This window comes from Juglans microcarpa x Juglans regia, chromosome 5D, assembly GCF_004785595.1.
Source record: "Juglans microcarpa x Juglans regia isolate MS1-56 chromosome 5D, Jm3101_v1.0, whole genome shotgun sequence".
NCBI lineage: Eukaryota > Viridiplantae > Streptophyta > Magnoliopsida > Fagales > Juglandaceae > Juglans > Juglans microcarpa x Juglans regia.
In genome coordinates, this window is record NC_054602.1 from 9,233,396 (window position 1) to 9,248,980 (window position 15,585).

Genomic DNA, 15,585 nt, shown 5'->3' on the forward strand with positions numbered 1-15,585 from the left:
AACTTTATATAAATCCTATTGTTTCTGGAACTCTATAAGGAATAGATTGGGCCCAACATCTCTAAATATCACTTGTCCATGAGGTTTCCAGATACTCAACATGGTAGTCTTGAAAGCTTCTTTGTTAATGATTTTTTCAGAAACTATAAGACAAATGAGGCATTGCTTCCCTCGCCTTATAATGACATCCTCAGCAGACAGTTCCATTGTCACTTCAATTTGTTTTGCTTCAGTGAGTTTGAGGTTACCCCACTTCTCAATGATCTCTTCTGCCACTTCTATCATTAGTGCAATAATAGAAAAAAGAAAAGTTGAAGAAAAACACCTCCTCAGTGAAAACTAGGAGCCACTCCTTGCCCAAGGCAAAATTCCTCCTCAGCAAATGCTAGGAGACTCCTACATATATATGTTGAGTGTGTAACTAAGACATAAAATGATAAAACTTACAATTATTTTTCCACTATGTTTAAAGTGAAGAACTAAGGGACAATGCTCTCTCTCTTGATTTCTTTCTCGTTTTAATTTTAATATATTATAATTTTTTTTCAAGCACCTTGCTTCAAATTTGCACAAAGATTCATTTTTTATATCATGTCAAGATTAATTTCCATATAATTCAAATTTTATTAGATCTTTGTACAATTCAAACCCAACGCAATAATATACAAAGTAATACTATATACAATCTTAAAGTAGAGAAGTCTTGTGCCATATTTAAAAAAAAACAAAATCTATTATTAAAAAATTAATTTTTTTTATATAAATTTTGTATCTACTTATTTTTTTAAAAAAAGAACATATGAGAGTTGCGTATTTAGAACCGTAAATACCATTTCTATCATATAAATTTAATCATAATGCCCAGTCCGTGTGTGAGACGGACAAGCCCGATGAAATGAGGCCCAAATTTGGGCTGTAATGAGCTCAAGCTAGCCCAACGCTGACCCGTTTAGTGGGTTTTACCGACTATAGGTGGTTCGAGCGCCAGTTAGGAACGTCGAAGACGCTGAATAGTATATTTCAGTCACGCTCAAGCCGCTGTTACAGCTGCAACGATAAAAAAGGCACCGACCCCGTTCTCAATCACGCGCAATCTATCACTCCCTTCCACGTATCACATTTCGCATTGACCTCCATAGTAGGTTTACAGCTCAGTTGCCAGCCTTGCGCGCTCACGCCGGAAACTGTAGCTCGCTATCCAATCATTATCTATGTCCGGTCAGCAACCACGTACGACTCCCTCCGCCGCAAATGCCTCTTTTGCGTTCACGCGATCCGGACCGAGCGTCTATCTTCCAACACACTCGAGGCCTTTTTCACGGGGATTTTGCTGAAACAGAACACTAGTTAAAAGAGACAATTGGTTACGCAGGTTGTCTCCAAGTGTGCAGAAGAAAGCTGTTTATTAATGGCAGTAAAGTGTACACATGGCAGATCATGCACATCTTGCCACCTTGATTTTGCTTGTTTTGAGAGACAGGGAGTTGAACAACAACGACCATTTCTCACTTTCTCTTAGCAAGCAGTTAGCTTTGATCTCTGATTCCCACCTCAAAATCGCCTCCTCCTTCTGTATATGTGTTCCTCCGAGTTTTTGGTTCCGACTTTGGAAAGGTTTCCAAAGCTATGGAAGATGAAAGGGAAATAATCTATTCAAGAAGCCCACAAGTCTCCGGCTACTCGGACAAGGAAGGAGTGGTTGAATTGAGGAGCTTTAGATTGTGCCTGAAATGGGTGTGTCTGGACCAATCCAATATCTGGAGATCTGGGCTCTCATGGTCTATCTTCTTTCTCTTCTCCTTTGGAGTACCACTTTTATCCAACTTTGCCCTCTCGTGTTCTAGCTGCGACGATGACCATACCCGGCCTTATCACTCTGTGGTACAGATATCTCTTTCTATATTCGCCACGCTCTCCTTCGTCTGCCTCACTCGTTGGGCTCGTAAATTTGGTCTCAGAAGGTTTCTCTTCCTTGATAAATTAGGCGATGCCAGTGACAAAGTCCAACATGGGTATGCAGAGCAGCTCCAGGTGTTGTTTTCTTCTTCTTCTTCTTCTAAATATATACCCAATAATGGTGTTTGATTGCGAAGCATGGTTTGAGTCAATTTTTTAGAATATTGCTCAAAAAACAACAATTAGATTTTCCAATTCAAATCTAGTAAATTTTAGGACGTCTTTGATTCTGTAATTTTGTTCCAAGTCAAATCCAGTAGATTTTCCTGCTTTCTCTCCATTTTTCTTGGAAACATGGCAACACGGCGACAACTTAGTTTTCTATGTTACATTAAACCTCAACACAAATAACTACCTTTTCAACCTAGTTTCACGAGAACCAGGAGTGTAAGACGGATAATAGTAGGTTCCGTTAATACATAGAGATGAGCAACACAAAATAGAATGCTAAACTCAACTCCTAAAAAACAGGACATTTTAGCATTTCTGTCTTGGTTTTCTAGCAAACTATGAACTCAATCCGGCTGGTCTAGTTTAAGGATCGATGAAATTCGTTATTCTTGCAGAGGTCAATGAAGCTCCTGTTGGTTTTTATCCTCCCCTGTTTTGGTGCCGTTAGTGCCTACAAAGTTTGGTGGTATGTCTCGGGAGCTACAGAGCTTCCCTATTATGGTAACATCTACCTTAGTGACACTATTTTATGCACATTGGAGCTGTGTTCATGGCTTTATCGGACGTCAGTTTTCTTCCTCGTCTGCTTTCTCTTCCGACTTATTTGCTATCTTCAAATACTCAGACTAGAAGACTTCGCTCAAACTTTCCAGAAAGAAACTGAGGTGGAATCAATCTTACTGGAACACCTCGGAATCAGAAGAAATCTTCGGATCATCAGCCATCGATTCCGAGCATTCATTTTGTCGTGTCTAGTTTTAGTCACGGCCAGTCAGCTCATTTCTCTTCTCATGACAATTCGGTCCAGTGCTAAGCTCAATATCTTCAAGGCTGGAGAACTTGCAGTAAGCATTTACTTTAACATAGTATCAGAGCAGTTAAATTAAAACTTTGATTCTACACTTCAACCCCGAGATGTCTCAATGATAAAAACACTTCCACACCGACGAGTATTTGTGTGTAGGAATTTAAATCTTCTTATAATGTTGCAGATATGCTCAATTAGCCTGGTGACTGGGCTTTTCATATGCCTGCGCAGTGCAATAAAGATCACACACAGAGCACATTCCATTACAAGTCTTGCTGCAAAGTGGCATGTCTGTGCCACAATAAACTCTTTCGATAACACGGATGGTGAGACTCCAAGAGCTCAGATCACTTCCGCTCAAGTATTTCGTATGGGTACTGTCTGGGAATCAGATGATGAAGAAGGGGATGGAGATGATGATCTAGACAACACCAAGTTGGTGCCAATCTTTGCGCATACAATTTCATTCCAGAAAAGGCAAGCTCTAGGTGAGTGGTCAAATTTTCATCACTCAAATGTAGCAAAAATTATTCTTAATTCACATGTAATTAAGCGTGTGCACTCTCACAAACTCATATATATGCATGGTGATTCTTGACACGCGTTGCAGTGACATATTTGGAGAACAATAAAGCAGGAATCACAGTGTTTGGGTTCATGCTGGACAGAACATGGCTCCACTCCATTTTCGTTATTCAACTAGCTCTTCTACTCTGGCTGCTCAACAAGACAGTCGGTATATCTTAATTTTCTTTTCTTTCTTCTTATTCTAGTCTTTTAGGAGAGAGTAGAGAAAGAGACAGAGATGGGCGGACAGATTTGTATGCATAGTTACATGAATCCTACAATTATATTCATTAGAAATGTAAATTCTGTAACTTAGCGCACACATTGTTTGCTCTTCATGCATGTAACAAGAGTGAAGAAAGGAATCAAGCTCCGAAACATTATTGTTATTGGCATTCCTTCCCCAAGGCCCAATTTCATTTTGCAGTACTCCATCACGGAATTATCTCTGCATGTCCCAAAAGAAAAAGACAAAAACCTTGGCTGAGAGAACTGATCAACAACTACTTCATTGTGCTCTACCCATGCTCGATAAATGAGCGGATTCATTGGGATTCAGTTGTGGATCGCATAGCCAAGTGCACCTTTTTAAGACTAGTTTGGTGCTATACCGATAAGAGAAGAAGATCAGAAAATGTTGAGCTATCAAATCTAGAAGTGGTGACATTTGAGTACCTTATAAAGGAAGAGCAGCTCAAATTATATGACAAGTATTGGTAGAAACTGACTCGACTTGGACTATATAGCACATATGATTGAATTTGGTTATAATTTTGACTATGAATATTAGAATCACACGTAAAATTTTAAATTTTAAAAGTTCTTTTCGGTGTGCATGTGTGATCACCATACTATGCATGTTGGGTGTCGTTTTAGACCCTAGATTTGTTGTTTTCCCATTGAAATCGATATTTAAGATATTTGCATTTTAAAAATTTCATCTCTTTTTCGGTAATGATTTTGATTTAATTTTGATTTTGATCGGATTTGTGACAGCCTTTTATTTGAACATGTTTAATCTTGTCATAGTTTTTCTCTGATTTCTGGGGACGCAAAGAGTTTTCCCTGATTTCTGTTCTTTCAATTCACAACTTTTTGTTATTTAGCATGTCGCCAAGATCATTCTATTCCGGGTTTGGCTTGATTCTTGGAGCAAGTACCAACATTATATTATTATTTGAACTTTGTTTGGTTATGCAATTATTGTTCCTTGTGAAAAGAATTAAGCACAGTCAAACCTAAAAAAGAAAAACTGAACTCTTCTTGGATCTCCTGATATTATTGTGAAAAACAAGCATAAAATGGCAAACAACAAGATCTGCTACATATAATCCTTGCATCACACAATATATTTCGTTACTGTAATTCCATCCTCAAGTTTATGACTTTATTTTATTGGCATCCAAAACCTCTTGTGGGATCATTGAAATCTGCACAATACCAAAGAAGAACACATCAGTGCAGGGAATACACAGAAAATATGTTCTTTCACCAAGAGGGGAGAGAGAGAGAGAGAGAGAGAGATTACTTGTTGCAGTCCACGTTGGGGTCAATGGGTACAGGATTATTGACATTGCAAAGCTGGGGAAGCTGTTTAGCTTTGTCGACATCAACATGAAATCCTGAAGCAGCCTTCTTAAAACATTGACAAAGAGCCTTGCGGGTATTGGTCATGGAAGCCTCGCCGTTAAGTCTTTGAACACCGAGACAGCAGGAGAATCCTGGAAAGTCAGGGCGAGTACCCACCAAGAACGGCCGACAGGGCAGCAAAGTCAGTGTGACCTCGGGGCATGTTATGGCCTCTGAATGGCATGCACTGATCAAGGTCAAAATCACCAGCCCAAAAGCCAACGCAGACAAACCCCTCATTTTCTTGACACAATGGACTTTCTTCCTGATCATCTGCTACAGAAATGAATGAGTTTGCTTTAGAGTGTATAGAAGAAACCTCAATTTATAAGGGTGTGCCACAAGTGAGCTCAAGGAAACCATTGAACCGAGTTAAAACACTTCTTTTTTAGGAGAAAAGGTGTAGATTTTCAACCTCCTTTTTTAAGCTTTTCAATTATATTTATGAAAGCATGTAGTGTGTACTTTCCAATTCTGATACATGAGGTTAATTGAGTATTGTCCTATTAACTGTTCCCCAATACTAATTTTAAAACATTAAGTAAAATACATTATCTTTTATACAACAATTATGGTTGTCACACACCTGCATTGAACTGTAGTTAAACACTTGGTGTCAAGAATAATGTGGATGTTGAAGTGAGTTGAGTTGAGTTGAGTTGTGATGATAAAATATTATTAGAATATTATTTTTTAATATTATTATTATTTTGAAATTTGAAAAAATTGAATTGTTTATTATATTTTGTATTGGGATTTGAAAAAGTTGTAATGATGAGTTGAGATGAGTTGAGGTGAGTTTGGTAACCAAACGAAGCCTAAAGGTTTAGTTGTTAGCTTCCATTTTCAAGGTTTTGATTATGAAGATACGTGCATTTGCCAATTCTAGCGATTTAAATTGAACAACTTTTTACTACTATTCATTACTTTTCACTATTATTTAATATTTTATTATTATTTTTTCATTACTATTCACAACTTTCAACACTTCTCACTAACCAAACCTGACGCAATGAACAAAAATATATATCTATATATAAACTTTAAAGAAATCTAATATATTTATTCATACATAAGATGGCCAAAATCAAGATCAATTGTTCATAATTTGGCGTAATGAAGTATATTTACTTATTGCTACTCGTACGCCTATTTATAAAAGTGGCATCTATATCCCTCTTTCCATTAAATTTGATTAGATAATATCATAATAAAGATGCGTAATACTCTTATTATATCACAAGATATCATATATGTCAGTTTCTCTGACAATACTAGACACAGACATTACTTTCTCTATTAACGTCATAGTCAATTTATGAACAAGGTCAGAAAGCTACATCTCATAGTTGCATATTTATTGGCTGCCCCAGTTTATATAGATTGCTCCAGGTCATTGGATTTTCTTCTCTTTTTCCTCATCCTTGCATCTTAAGGAATTTCAAGATTTAGATTGGGCTGGTTGCTTAATTTGAGACTTGAGGAGATCCGTGACAGCTTATTGTAATTTTATAGGAGATTCTTGTCTTAAAATACTTATCTCGTTTGTTTTCAGAGATAAAAAGAGATGTATTGAAATTAAAGTTAAAAAGTTAAATAAAATATTATTAGAATATATTTTTTAATATTATTTTTATTTTGAAATTTAAAAAAGTTGAATTGTTTATTTTATTTTATGTAGGAATTTGAGAAAGTTGTAATGATGAGATGATAGGTTTTCAAAATTTTTAAAGTTTAGAGTTAGGCTTCGTTTGGAAACACAGCTCATCTCAACTCATTATTACAACTTTTCAAATCCCAACACAAAATATAACAAATAATTTAACTTTTTCAAATATCAAAACAATAATAATAATAATAATAAATAATATTCTAATAATATTTTATTAACTCAACTCAACTCACTTCAACATCCAAACGTACCCTTAGTCTTCATGAAAACAAACCAGATTGAGTACCAAGCCATTTCTACCTGAGTCAGTACTGCTGAGTTAGTACTGTATTGCTCTATTACATCTACCTCAGGTGTGATTACTTGGCTGTTTATTTTATTCAACTCTTGATAAAATTTTTGTCTTGAAATACAAAGTAGTACTGACTCAGGAGCTTCATTGACATCTGCAATGAATATATATATATATATATATATATTTATATATATATAACTCTTGATATATGAATATATAAATTATATAAAGATATTTACAAAAAAAAAAAAAAAATCCTCAAAATTAGTAGATAAAACAATAAGACATAATATAAATAATTGATTTATTTAAAATTAAGTAGCTAGTGAACAAACTCGATCGAAATGACTGAAATAATAAATTAATAAGCTAGCTATTTGTGAACATAATACATAACTCAATGATATACTTGAACTGATGCATACAAGAGATGGCCAAAATCAAGATCTGTTATTCATATTTTGGCATCAGAAAATGTATTAATTTATTGTACTGTACATATACTCATTCATACACATGATGTTTATCATTTTGGCGTCTATACCCCCCCCATTTCCCTTGCAAAGAATTCTCGAGATCAAATTGTGATACTATTTGTTAGACCATGAGATGTCAACTACACTTCAAATTAATTGATGTTAAAAAGATCATACAATCGAGTCCTTTATTACATTAGACATCGCACACTACAAAAAGCGGTACTCATGAGAAAAGATATTGTGAATTCCGACATCATGATATGAATTTAATGAATAACTCATGATGTGCCTTATTGTCTTGATTTTGGTCTCACATTCATGCTAATAGTCGTTGAATTCATATAGAATGCGACTTAAGCTATGAGCATATTGCTTCTTTTTTAGTTTAGAAAGTGTTAACTTCATAAACATATCTCACCAAAAAAAAAAAATTCACTTAGCTTAATTGTCGTCGCTCATCTAAAACAAAAATGGTTTTGATCAGAAATGATAAGAGCATGTTTAGATTTTTACGGCATCTACAAGCATTAGTACTGTTCCATGAGATATGGAGGCTAACCCCTAAAGTTGAATAATTAATCGGCCCAGAAAGCGTTGCAATGAAACTAGGAATAATTTTATTCATTTAATTGATATTTTCATGCATATTTATAATATAAGATAGCCAAAAAGAGTCCATCTCCGATATATTAATGTTTACAACCCAATATTTGGCCATATATCTTGCTCTATCTATGCATGTTCCCCATCTTTATTTGTTATCTCCACTCAATCCTTAAAGAATCATCATAATCTGCAAATCACAGGGGAAAAAAAAAAAAAAAAACACATATAATTAGTCGAGAGGGCTCAACAAGAAAATATATATTTTCACATGCAAACAGACCCAGTATTAAAATTATATGCAGTAGCTAGCCAGCTCATGATGAATCACTGTTTTTGGTCAAACTGTTCGCATGAACCAAGTCGAAATGCATACGCTTCCTCAAACAAAGCCAGATGCATGCATGCAGTCACATATTGGGAGAGAAATAAATTACTTGTTGCAGTCCACGTCGGGTTTAATCGGAACTGGAACTTTGATCTTGCAGAGGTCGGGAAGTTGTTCAGCCCTATCAGACTTAACACCATCCTGGGGTGCAGCATTTTGGAAACAGACACACAGAGCCTTGCGATCTTCGGAGGTCGTAGCTTTATTTAGCACTTCGATTACGCCTAGGCAGCAGTTAGCACTGGGTGTTGGGGGGTCAGAACCCGTCAAGAACGGCATGCAAGGCAACAAAGTTGTCAATGCATCCTGGCATAGATCGGCTCTTGCAATAGTTGCGCTTAGGATCAACATCATCATCATCAACCCAAAAGCCGTTAGAATCGTTTTCTTCTCCATTAATCTCTTTTGGATTAATGACCAATGCTTAGCTACAGATATGAGCTGTTTTGATGTATTGTATAGGTGCAAGCTTGCTGATCTATATATAGAGGCGTTGTAATGTGTTATGACTACCCTTAATTAATGACTTTCATTAAAGTAGTGGGCCTGGGTTCATAAATACGTCCCAAGGGAAAAAGAAGAAAGCTAATTTATGTTACTCAATAACTAAGAACAAAACTACAAAATAAGTTTCTACCTTACATATATAAATATATAACGTCCATCTTAGACCATGAGAAGTAAATGTTCAATACCAAAGTTGCCCTTCAGCCTTTTCGAAATTTTTAAGTATCTGTACTTTTTGTATAATTTTTGAATTTTTTAGGTTCTAACATTTTTTAAGTTGATTAGTTTAATTCGATTCGATCGGGTTCAGTTTGGTTTCTAATATAAGGCTTTAATATATTGTGAATCTTATTGCTAAGCCAGCAAACACGGAAAGGAAAGGGAATTTCATGACGAATGAACACAAGGGTGCTTTTGGAAATTTATGCGGAATAATGTTGTATTTGCTAACTATTTATTGAATCATAAATGTATCTCATTAATTAACTTACATTAGGGATGCCAAGTTGAAATAAATGCATGCACCTCAACTACTTGAAGGCCACGTTATCTAGAATCTCTAATATCAAATCAAGAGATTGAATTTTCATACTTATCAAATCAAATCAAATCAAGAGATTTTATTTTCATAATTATCAAATCAAGATATTTAATTCTCATAATTATAAAATTAAGAGATTTAATGATCAAGATATATTTTATCTTATCTAATTATCTTCATGTGATTTTTCTATAAATAAAGACCGATATTTTGTATTCAATTACAATGAAAATATAATAAAGATATAGCTTTCAAAGTCTCTTATTCTTTTATTTATTTTTTATTATTTTTTATCTCGATTTCTACTATATTTTATATTTTCTAAGATGGTATCATAGTGATTATTAGCTGACGCAAGACTCGATTACGTTAACTATTTCTTCTAAAGACTTTTCCGCTAGCTTTGCGTCCTACAATATCTCCATCGCCCATCAACCATGTCTAGTATCAAATTCATGTCTTCCAGCATCTTTGTTAGTTGTAAAACTTTTGCGTTAGTTCGTTATTGACTCAACTATTCTTTCTCATATGTTGTGAGCCTTGTTTAAAACCCCGTATCCATTTTTGGTATTTTATTTTTGGTCCGAAAAGAAGAGTGCTATATGAAGGTCTTTACACCACACGTTATCTATATGACGTAATTTGATTTATAAGATTTTAACTTTTAAAATTTATGTTCAAAATCAAATTATATCATGTGAATCATGATGTGTGGTGTAAAAGCTTTCAAATAGAACGACTATTCATTATTAAAAATAAAAAGTTTATAATGCGCTTATACACAGGCGCCATCATAGTAACTCTATTACTTGGAATATACGTGTTAATAGGGCTGTACAAAAAATCGAGAAACCGACTCAGACCAGCCGTCGGAGCTCAGAACTAGCCGAAACCGATGGAGAACCGGTCGGCGTGCGACAGCAAATAGAGAAAACCAATATCGACCAGTTCGGCGTCGGTTCGAACTTGGTTCAAACCGCTGAATCGGCCGACTAAATAAATTATTATTTTTAATATATTCTATACTTAAAACGACGTCAATCTACTTAAATTTAAGTGGAATGGCGTTGTTTTAAGCCTTAGTTGTGTTTTAAACACAACTTAAACGACGGTGTTTGGTATTAAACCAAATGGCGTCGTTTAATTCATAACGAATAAAAAAAAAATTAAGTAGAACGACATCATTCGGTTTAAACCAAACGGCATCGTTTCAAAATAACTTCGTCTTCCTCCTCGCATCTTCTTCCTCATGTTCTTCCCAGTTCTCATCCTCTCTCTCTCTCTCTCTCTCCTCTGCAACACACACTCTCTCTACTCTCTCAGATGAAACTCGATCTGGGAACCAACCGTGAATCGCCAGAGAAATGAAGCAACGGTTTCAGCTGGTGTTTCTCCCTCACAAATTAACTTTCGGTCGGCGTCGGTTTTGCCCAAAAACCGAACGAAAGGGGTCGGTTTTCACCCCTACGTGTTAAATTCACATGACCGTGATACGCATAAAATACAATATGTAATAATCGTTATGGCCAATTACAAATAATTTTGTTTTAGTGGGAATATAGACAAGAAAGAGAATGTTTCTGCCCAGCGAGGACGACAAGAAGCCGAGTCTTTCCAATCAACGGAGAATTTGCATATGTGAATTTTAGAACTAAAAAACATTATAATAGTATAGTGATGGGACGTTTGAGATGGTTTTTATTTTTGGGTATGTAAGGAACATTTAATAGTATAGTAGTGATGGGTCAATACAAGTGACTTAATGGTCTCGAGAGAACTGTAATCCTCGTTTTCTTCATGTTCATCAACGATTCTTGTCCCAAAAATCAGAAAGTACAACAAGATTAACCCACATCATGATCGTTAATGACAGTAAGTCATGTACTTCTTTGTATCGATCGATATTGGTCTTATATGTGCAAGTTAATCTTCTTATCATCCGGCGTTGATATCTAGAGATCTAACTTGGATATATTTGCTACTTTCTAGCTAATTTTGTTTCTCTTAACAGATTGTTCAAGCGATTTGAAAATTCTTGTTTTCATGAACTTTTGCAATCCAATTTTGTTCAAATAATTAATATTCTGGTTGGATTTTCTTTCCTTCTTATGATGCAAAACTATAATCTTGTTAAAACCCATCATTATTTCTTAAAAATCAACTTTTTTATGGTAGGTTTCACTTTTTTCAAAGGCAGTATGTGAACTTTGCACACCCTAAAACTATATTTCGCATTAGTATAAAAACTAAATGACTCGCTGTTGCAGCAACGTCGCTCACACTCACGCATCCCAAAACTTAGCAACTGGGAAAGTGGCAATATTCCATACACATCTACTTCAAAAATATAAGAAATTAAAGATCAGAGAACCAGGGTCAATGCGAAGAATGAACCCAAATGACCCATAAGAGAATTCAGATGCATTCATGAACCCAAATTGACTGCGCCAAAGTAAATAATTGATAGAGGTCAGTTTATTAAAGAGCATGTGTTAATTTCATGGTATTGAAAGAAATAGATTAAGAAGAGAAAGAAGAGTTTCCGGAAGCCATGGATTTTGGAGATTAGTCCTTAATGGCCTACTGATACCATGAAAGGATTCGATATTTCAAATCTCAACAGAGTAGTGTGTCTAATTGTGTATTATATAGCAAGGTCTATAACAGATTACAATTGAATGCAACGCAATCCACAAGGCTTGACATCTGTAGCTATGATCATGGAAAGTTGTCTATCTTTCCATGTAGAGAAGAGCGAGCTGGCTTTGAGGTCCACCGGTCCAGCTTATATAATGTTAACGATTAGACTATGGGTGCATAATACTCTTATCGTATCATGACATGATATCATATGATAATATCACATGTTATTGTAATTTTATAGGAGATTCTTATCTTGGGAATACAAAAAATATCAAATAATTTAGAGGTCTTTTGTTGAGGCAGAGTATTGCTCTATGGCATCTACCTCATCTGTGTTTACTTGGCTGTTTATTTTTTGCATGATTAATAAATCCCTCCTTCACAAGTTGCTCTTCTTTTTTGATAGACAATATCCTTATACATTGCTGCTAATAAGATTTTAAAAAATGAAACACATCGAGATTGATTGCCATATTGTTCGTAAGAAATTTCAAGCTAGAAACTTCGAACTCTACTTATTTATTCCCTTTGCCCATTAGTTGGCTGATGTGCTCACCAAGGCTCTTGGTGTTCAAAGTTTTCATAATTACTTTGCAAGTTGGATATTCATAATATTCACCCTCAAGCCTCAACCGTCATCTCCTCCTAATTATACAATATTGACCTAACGAAAATCTATGAACAGTAAAGGAAAACATACTTTTAAGAAGCTAATTAAAGGTACTATCAGAGACGAAGCTAGAAATCTAATTTAGGGAGAAACCAAGGTATGTGTAAAAACTTGTATAAAAAAAATATAACATAATTCTATATATATAATAAAAAAAAAAAATACATGTTGTCTAAGTAAAAGTTTGAATGCGTAAAAAAGTAAAATATAACCAATTGTGCTAATTGAACTCGTCGCTCCTTCATTAAGTAAAATTCATCAATTATGACATCTGTGCTAAATCTTTCAATAATTTTCTTCTCATTATAGACTACAAAATAATCTCCAAGAAAGCCATCCTCCATTTATATGAAATATGAAAAATCAAAAGAAAAATATTTATATGATTCAATCACGTACCGTCAAAATTAAGTTCTTAATCAACAGAATTTCTTTAGACTCTTTCTTATTTTGTTTATGATTGATTCTCGGTTCAATTAATAAAATACTAAGTCCCACAATGAAAAATAAACAGTCGTAGCCAACCTGCATGCACACTCTTGCGCGCTCTCTATTATATTAATTTTTTTTTTGTTGTGAGGGGGGGGGGGGGGGGGGGGGGGGGGGGGGGGGGGGGCGTCATGGTCCCCCTAGCCACTGTGTAGATTCGTCCCTGGGTACTATCCTTTTTGCCCATTTACTCTTGCATACATGAGATGGCCAAAATCAAGATTTGTTCTTCAAATTCTGGCATCAGAAAATGTATAAATTTATTGTGTACCCTTCATTTCCATTGCATAGAGTTCTTGGGATCAAATTGCGATACTATTTGTTAGGCCATGAGATGTCAACTCCACTGCAAATTAATTGATATTAAAAAGATCATACACTTGAGTCCTTTATTACATTAGAGTCTTAGACATCGCACTCTTGCAAGAAGCGGTCATAAGGAGTGATATTGCGAATCCCAACATTCATATATGATATTCATATATGATATGGAATTAATTAATGAATATATAACTCTTGTGCCATATTGTCTCGATATTGGTCTACATTCATGCTAATATTCACTGAATTCATATAGAATGCTACTTAAGCCATGAGCTTATTGCTTCTTATTTAGTCTAGAAAGTGTTAACTTCGTAAAGACATCTCACAAAAAAAAAAAAAAAAAAAATCATTTAGTTTCCTATCGTTCATCCAAAACATAAGGCAGGTGTGGGTGCAATTTTAAGAGATGAGCATGGGAATGTGGTGATGGCTGCTAGTAAAATTGAAAATGAAGTTTTTGATCCTGAATCTATCGAGCTACTTGCAATGTTTAGAGCTTTACAGCTGTGTACTCACTTGGGATTTTCTAATCTAATTCTTGAAATTGATAGCTTGTTGATAGTGCGGGCTTTACAAGAGAATGAAGTCTCTTTTGCATGCTTTGGGAATCTGATGTTTCTTTACTGAATACAAGGTTCAACATGTACAAAGGATGGGAAATGAGGCTGCACATCGCCTAGCAAGATATGCATGGAGAGTTGAAGATATTGCGATGTGGTGAAATGTTGTCCCAGATTGTGTTGCTCCGGCTATATGGCTGGACAAAGCTTATTTGTAATGGTTGTTACTATTGGTTATGCTAATTGATGATATTATTTTATCGAAAAAAAAAAGATTCTGATCAACAATGGCAAAAGTATGTTTAGTTTTTTACGGCATCTCCAAGCATTAGTACTGCAATCTGCAGATATAAAGGTTAACCCCTAAATTCAAGTAATTAATCGGGCAGAGATTGCTGCAAAGAAACTAGGAATCATTTTATTCGTTTAGTCGATCTTTTCATGCATATATATAATATAAGATAGCCAAAAGGAGTCGAGCTCCCATATATTAATGTTTACAACCCAATATTTGGCCATATATGTTGCTCTATCTATGCATGTTCCCCATCTTTATTTGTTGGAAAACTCCACTCGATCCTTACAAAATCATCATAATCTGCAAATCACAGAAAAAAAAAAAAAAACGCATATATTTAGTCGAGAGGACTCATCAAGAAAATAGATAGTTTTACATGCAAACAGTCCCAGTATTAAATTTATATGTTGTAGCTTGCTCACGATGAATTACTATTTTTTGGTCAAACTGTTCGCATGAACCAAGTAGAAAGGCATATGCTTGCCCAAACACAGCCAGATGCATACATGCAATAAGAGATTGAGAGAGAGATAAATTACTTGTTGCAGTCCACATCTGGTTTAATAGGAACCGGAACTTTGATCTTGCAGAGGTTGGGAAGCAGTTCAGCCCTATCAGACTTAACACCATCCTGGGCTGCAGCATTTTTGAAACAGACACAGAGAGCCTTAAGATCGTCGGAGGTTGTAGCTTTATTGAGCAATTCGCTTGCGCCTAGGCAGCAGGTAGGACTGGGTGCTAGTTCCTGATCTGAACCCGTCAAGAACGGCATGCAAGGCAACAAAGTTGTCAATGCATCCTGGCATAGATCGGCTCTTGCAATAGTTGCGCTTAGGATCAACATCATCATCATCAACCCAAAAGCCGTTAGAATCGTTTTCTTCTCCATTAATCTCTTTTGGATTAAAGACCAATGCTTAGCTACAGATATGAGCTGTTTTGATGTATTGTATAGGTGCAAGCTTGCTGATCTATATATAGAGGC

General features: G+C 35.3%; 3 protein-coding genes across 4 annotated transcripts; 1 reads left to right on the forward strand and 2 right to left on the reverse strand.

Annotated features, from left to right (window-relative positions):
* The first annotated feature begins 1,169 nt into the window (after positions 1-1,169).
* On the forward strand, positions 1,170-3,894 carry LOC121264014. The gene is made up of 4 exons (XM_041167042.1): positions 1,170-2,031; positions 2,523-2,972; positions 3,120-3,423; positions 3,546-3,894. Exons 1-4 carry the CDS (start codon positions 1,627-1,629, stop codon positions 3,680-3,682), a joined length of 1,296 nt encoding a protein of 431 aa, XP_041022976.1. The 5' UTR covers positions 1,170-1,626; the 3' UTR covers positions 3,683-3,894.
* An 855-nt stretch (positions 3,895-4,749) lies between these two features.
* On the reverse strand, positions 4,750-5,495 carry LOC121266291 (non-specific lipid-transfer protein 2-like). The gene is made up of 2 exons (XM_041170072.1): positions 5,031-5,495; positions 4,750-4,932 (listed from the first exon to the last, which is right to left on the reverse strand). The coding sequence occupies exons 1-2, from the start codon at positions 5,402-5,404 to the stop codon at positions 4,923-4,925; spliced, it is 384 nt and encodes a 127-aa protein (XP_041026006.1). The 5' UTR covers positions 5,405-5,495; the 3' UTR covers positions 4,750-4,922.
* Positions 5,496-8,171: 2,676 nt separating this feature from the next.
* LOC121264143 (non-specific lipid-transfer protein A-like) lies at positions 8,172-15,514 on the reverse strand. 2 transcript variants are annotated; one of them, XM_041167217.1, is made up of 2 exons: positions 15,140-15,514; positions 8,172-8,370 (listed from the first exon to the last, which is right to left on the reverse strand). In XM_041167217.1, the coding sequence occupies exons 1-2, from the start codon at positions 15,487-15,489 to the stop codon at positions 8,364-8,366; spliced, it is 357 nt and encodes a 118-aa protein (XP_041023151.1). In that variant the 5' UTR covers positions 15,490-15,514; the 3' UTR covers positions 8,172-8,363. The 2 variants fall into 2 exon arrangements, with proteins under 2 accessions (XP_041023151.1, XP_041023153.1); XM_041167219.1 differs by lacking the exon at positions 15,140-15,514 and adding an exon at positions 8,618-9,003.
* Positions 15,515-15,585: the final 71 nt, after the last annotated feature.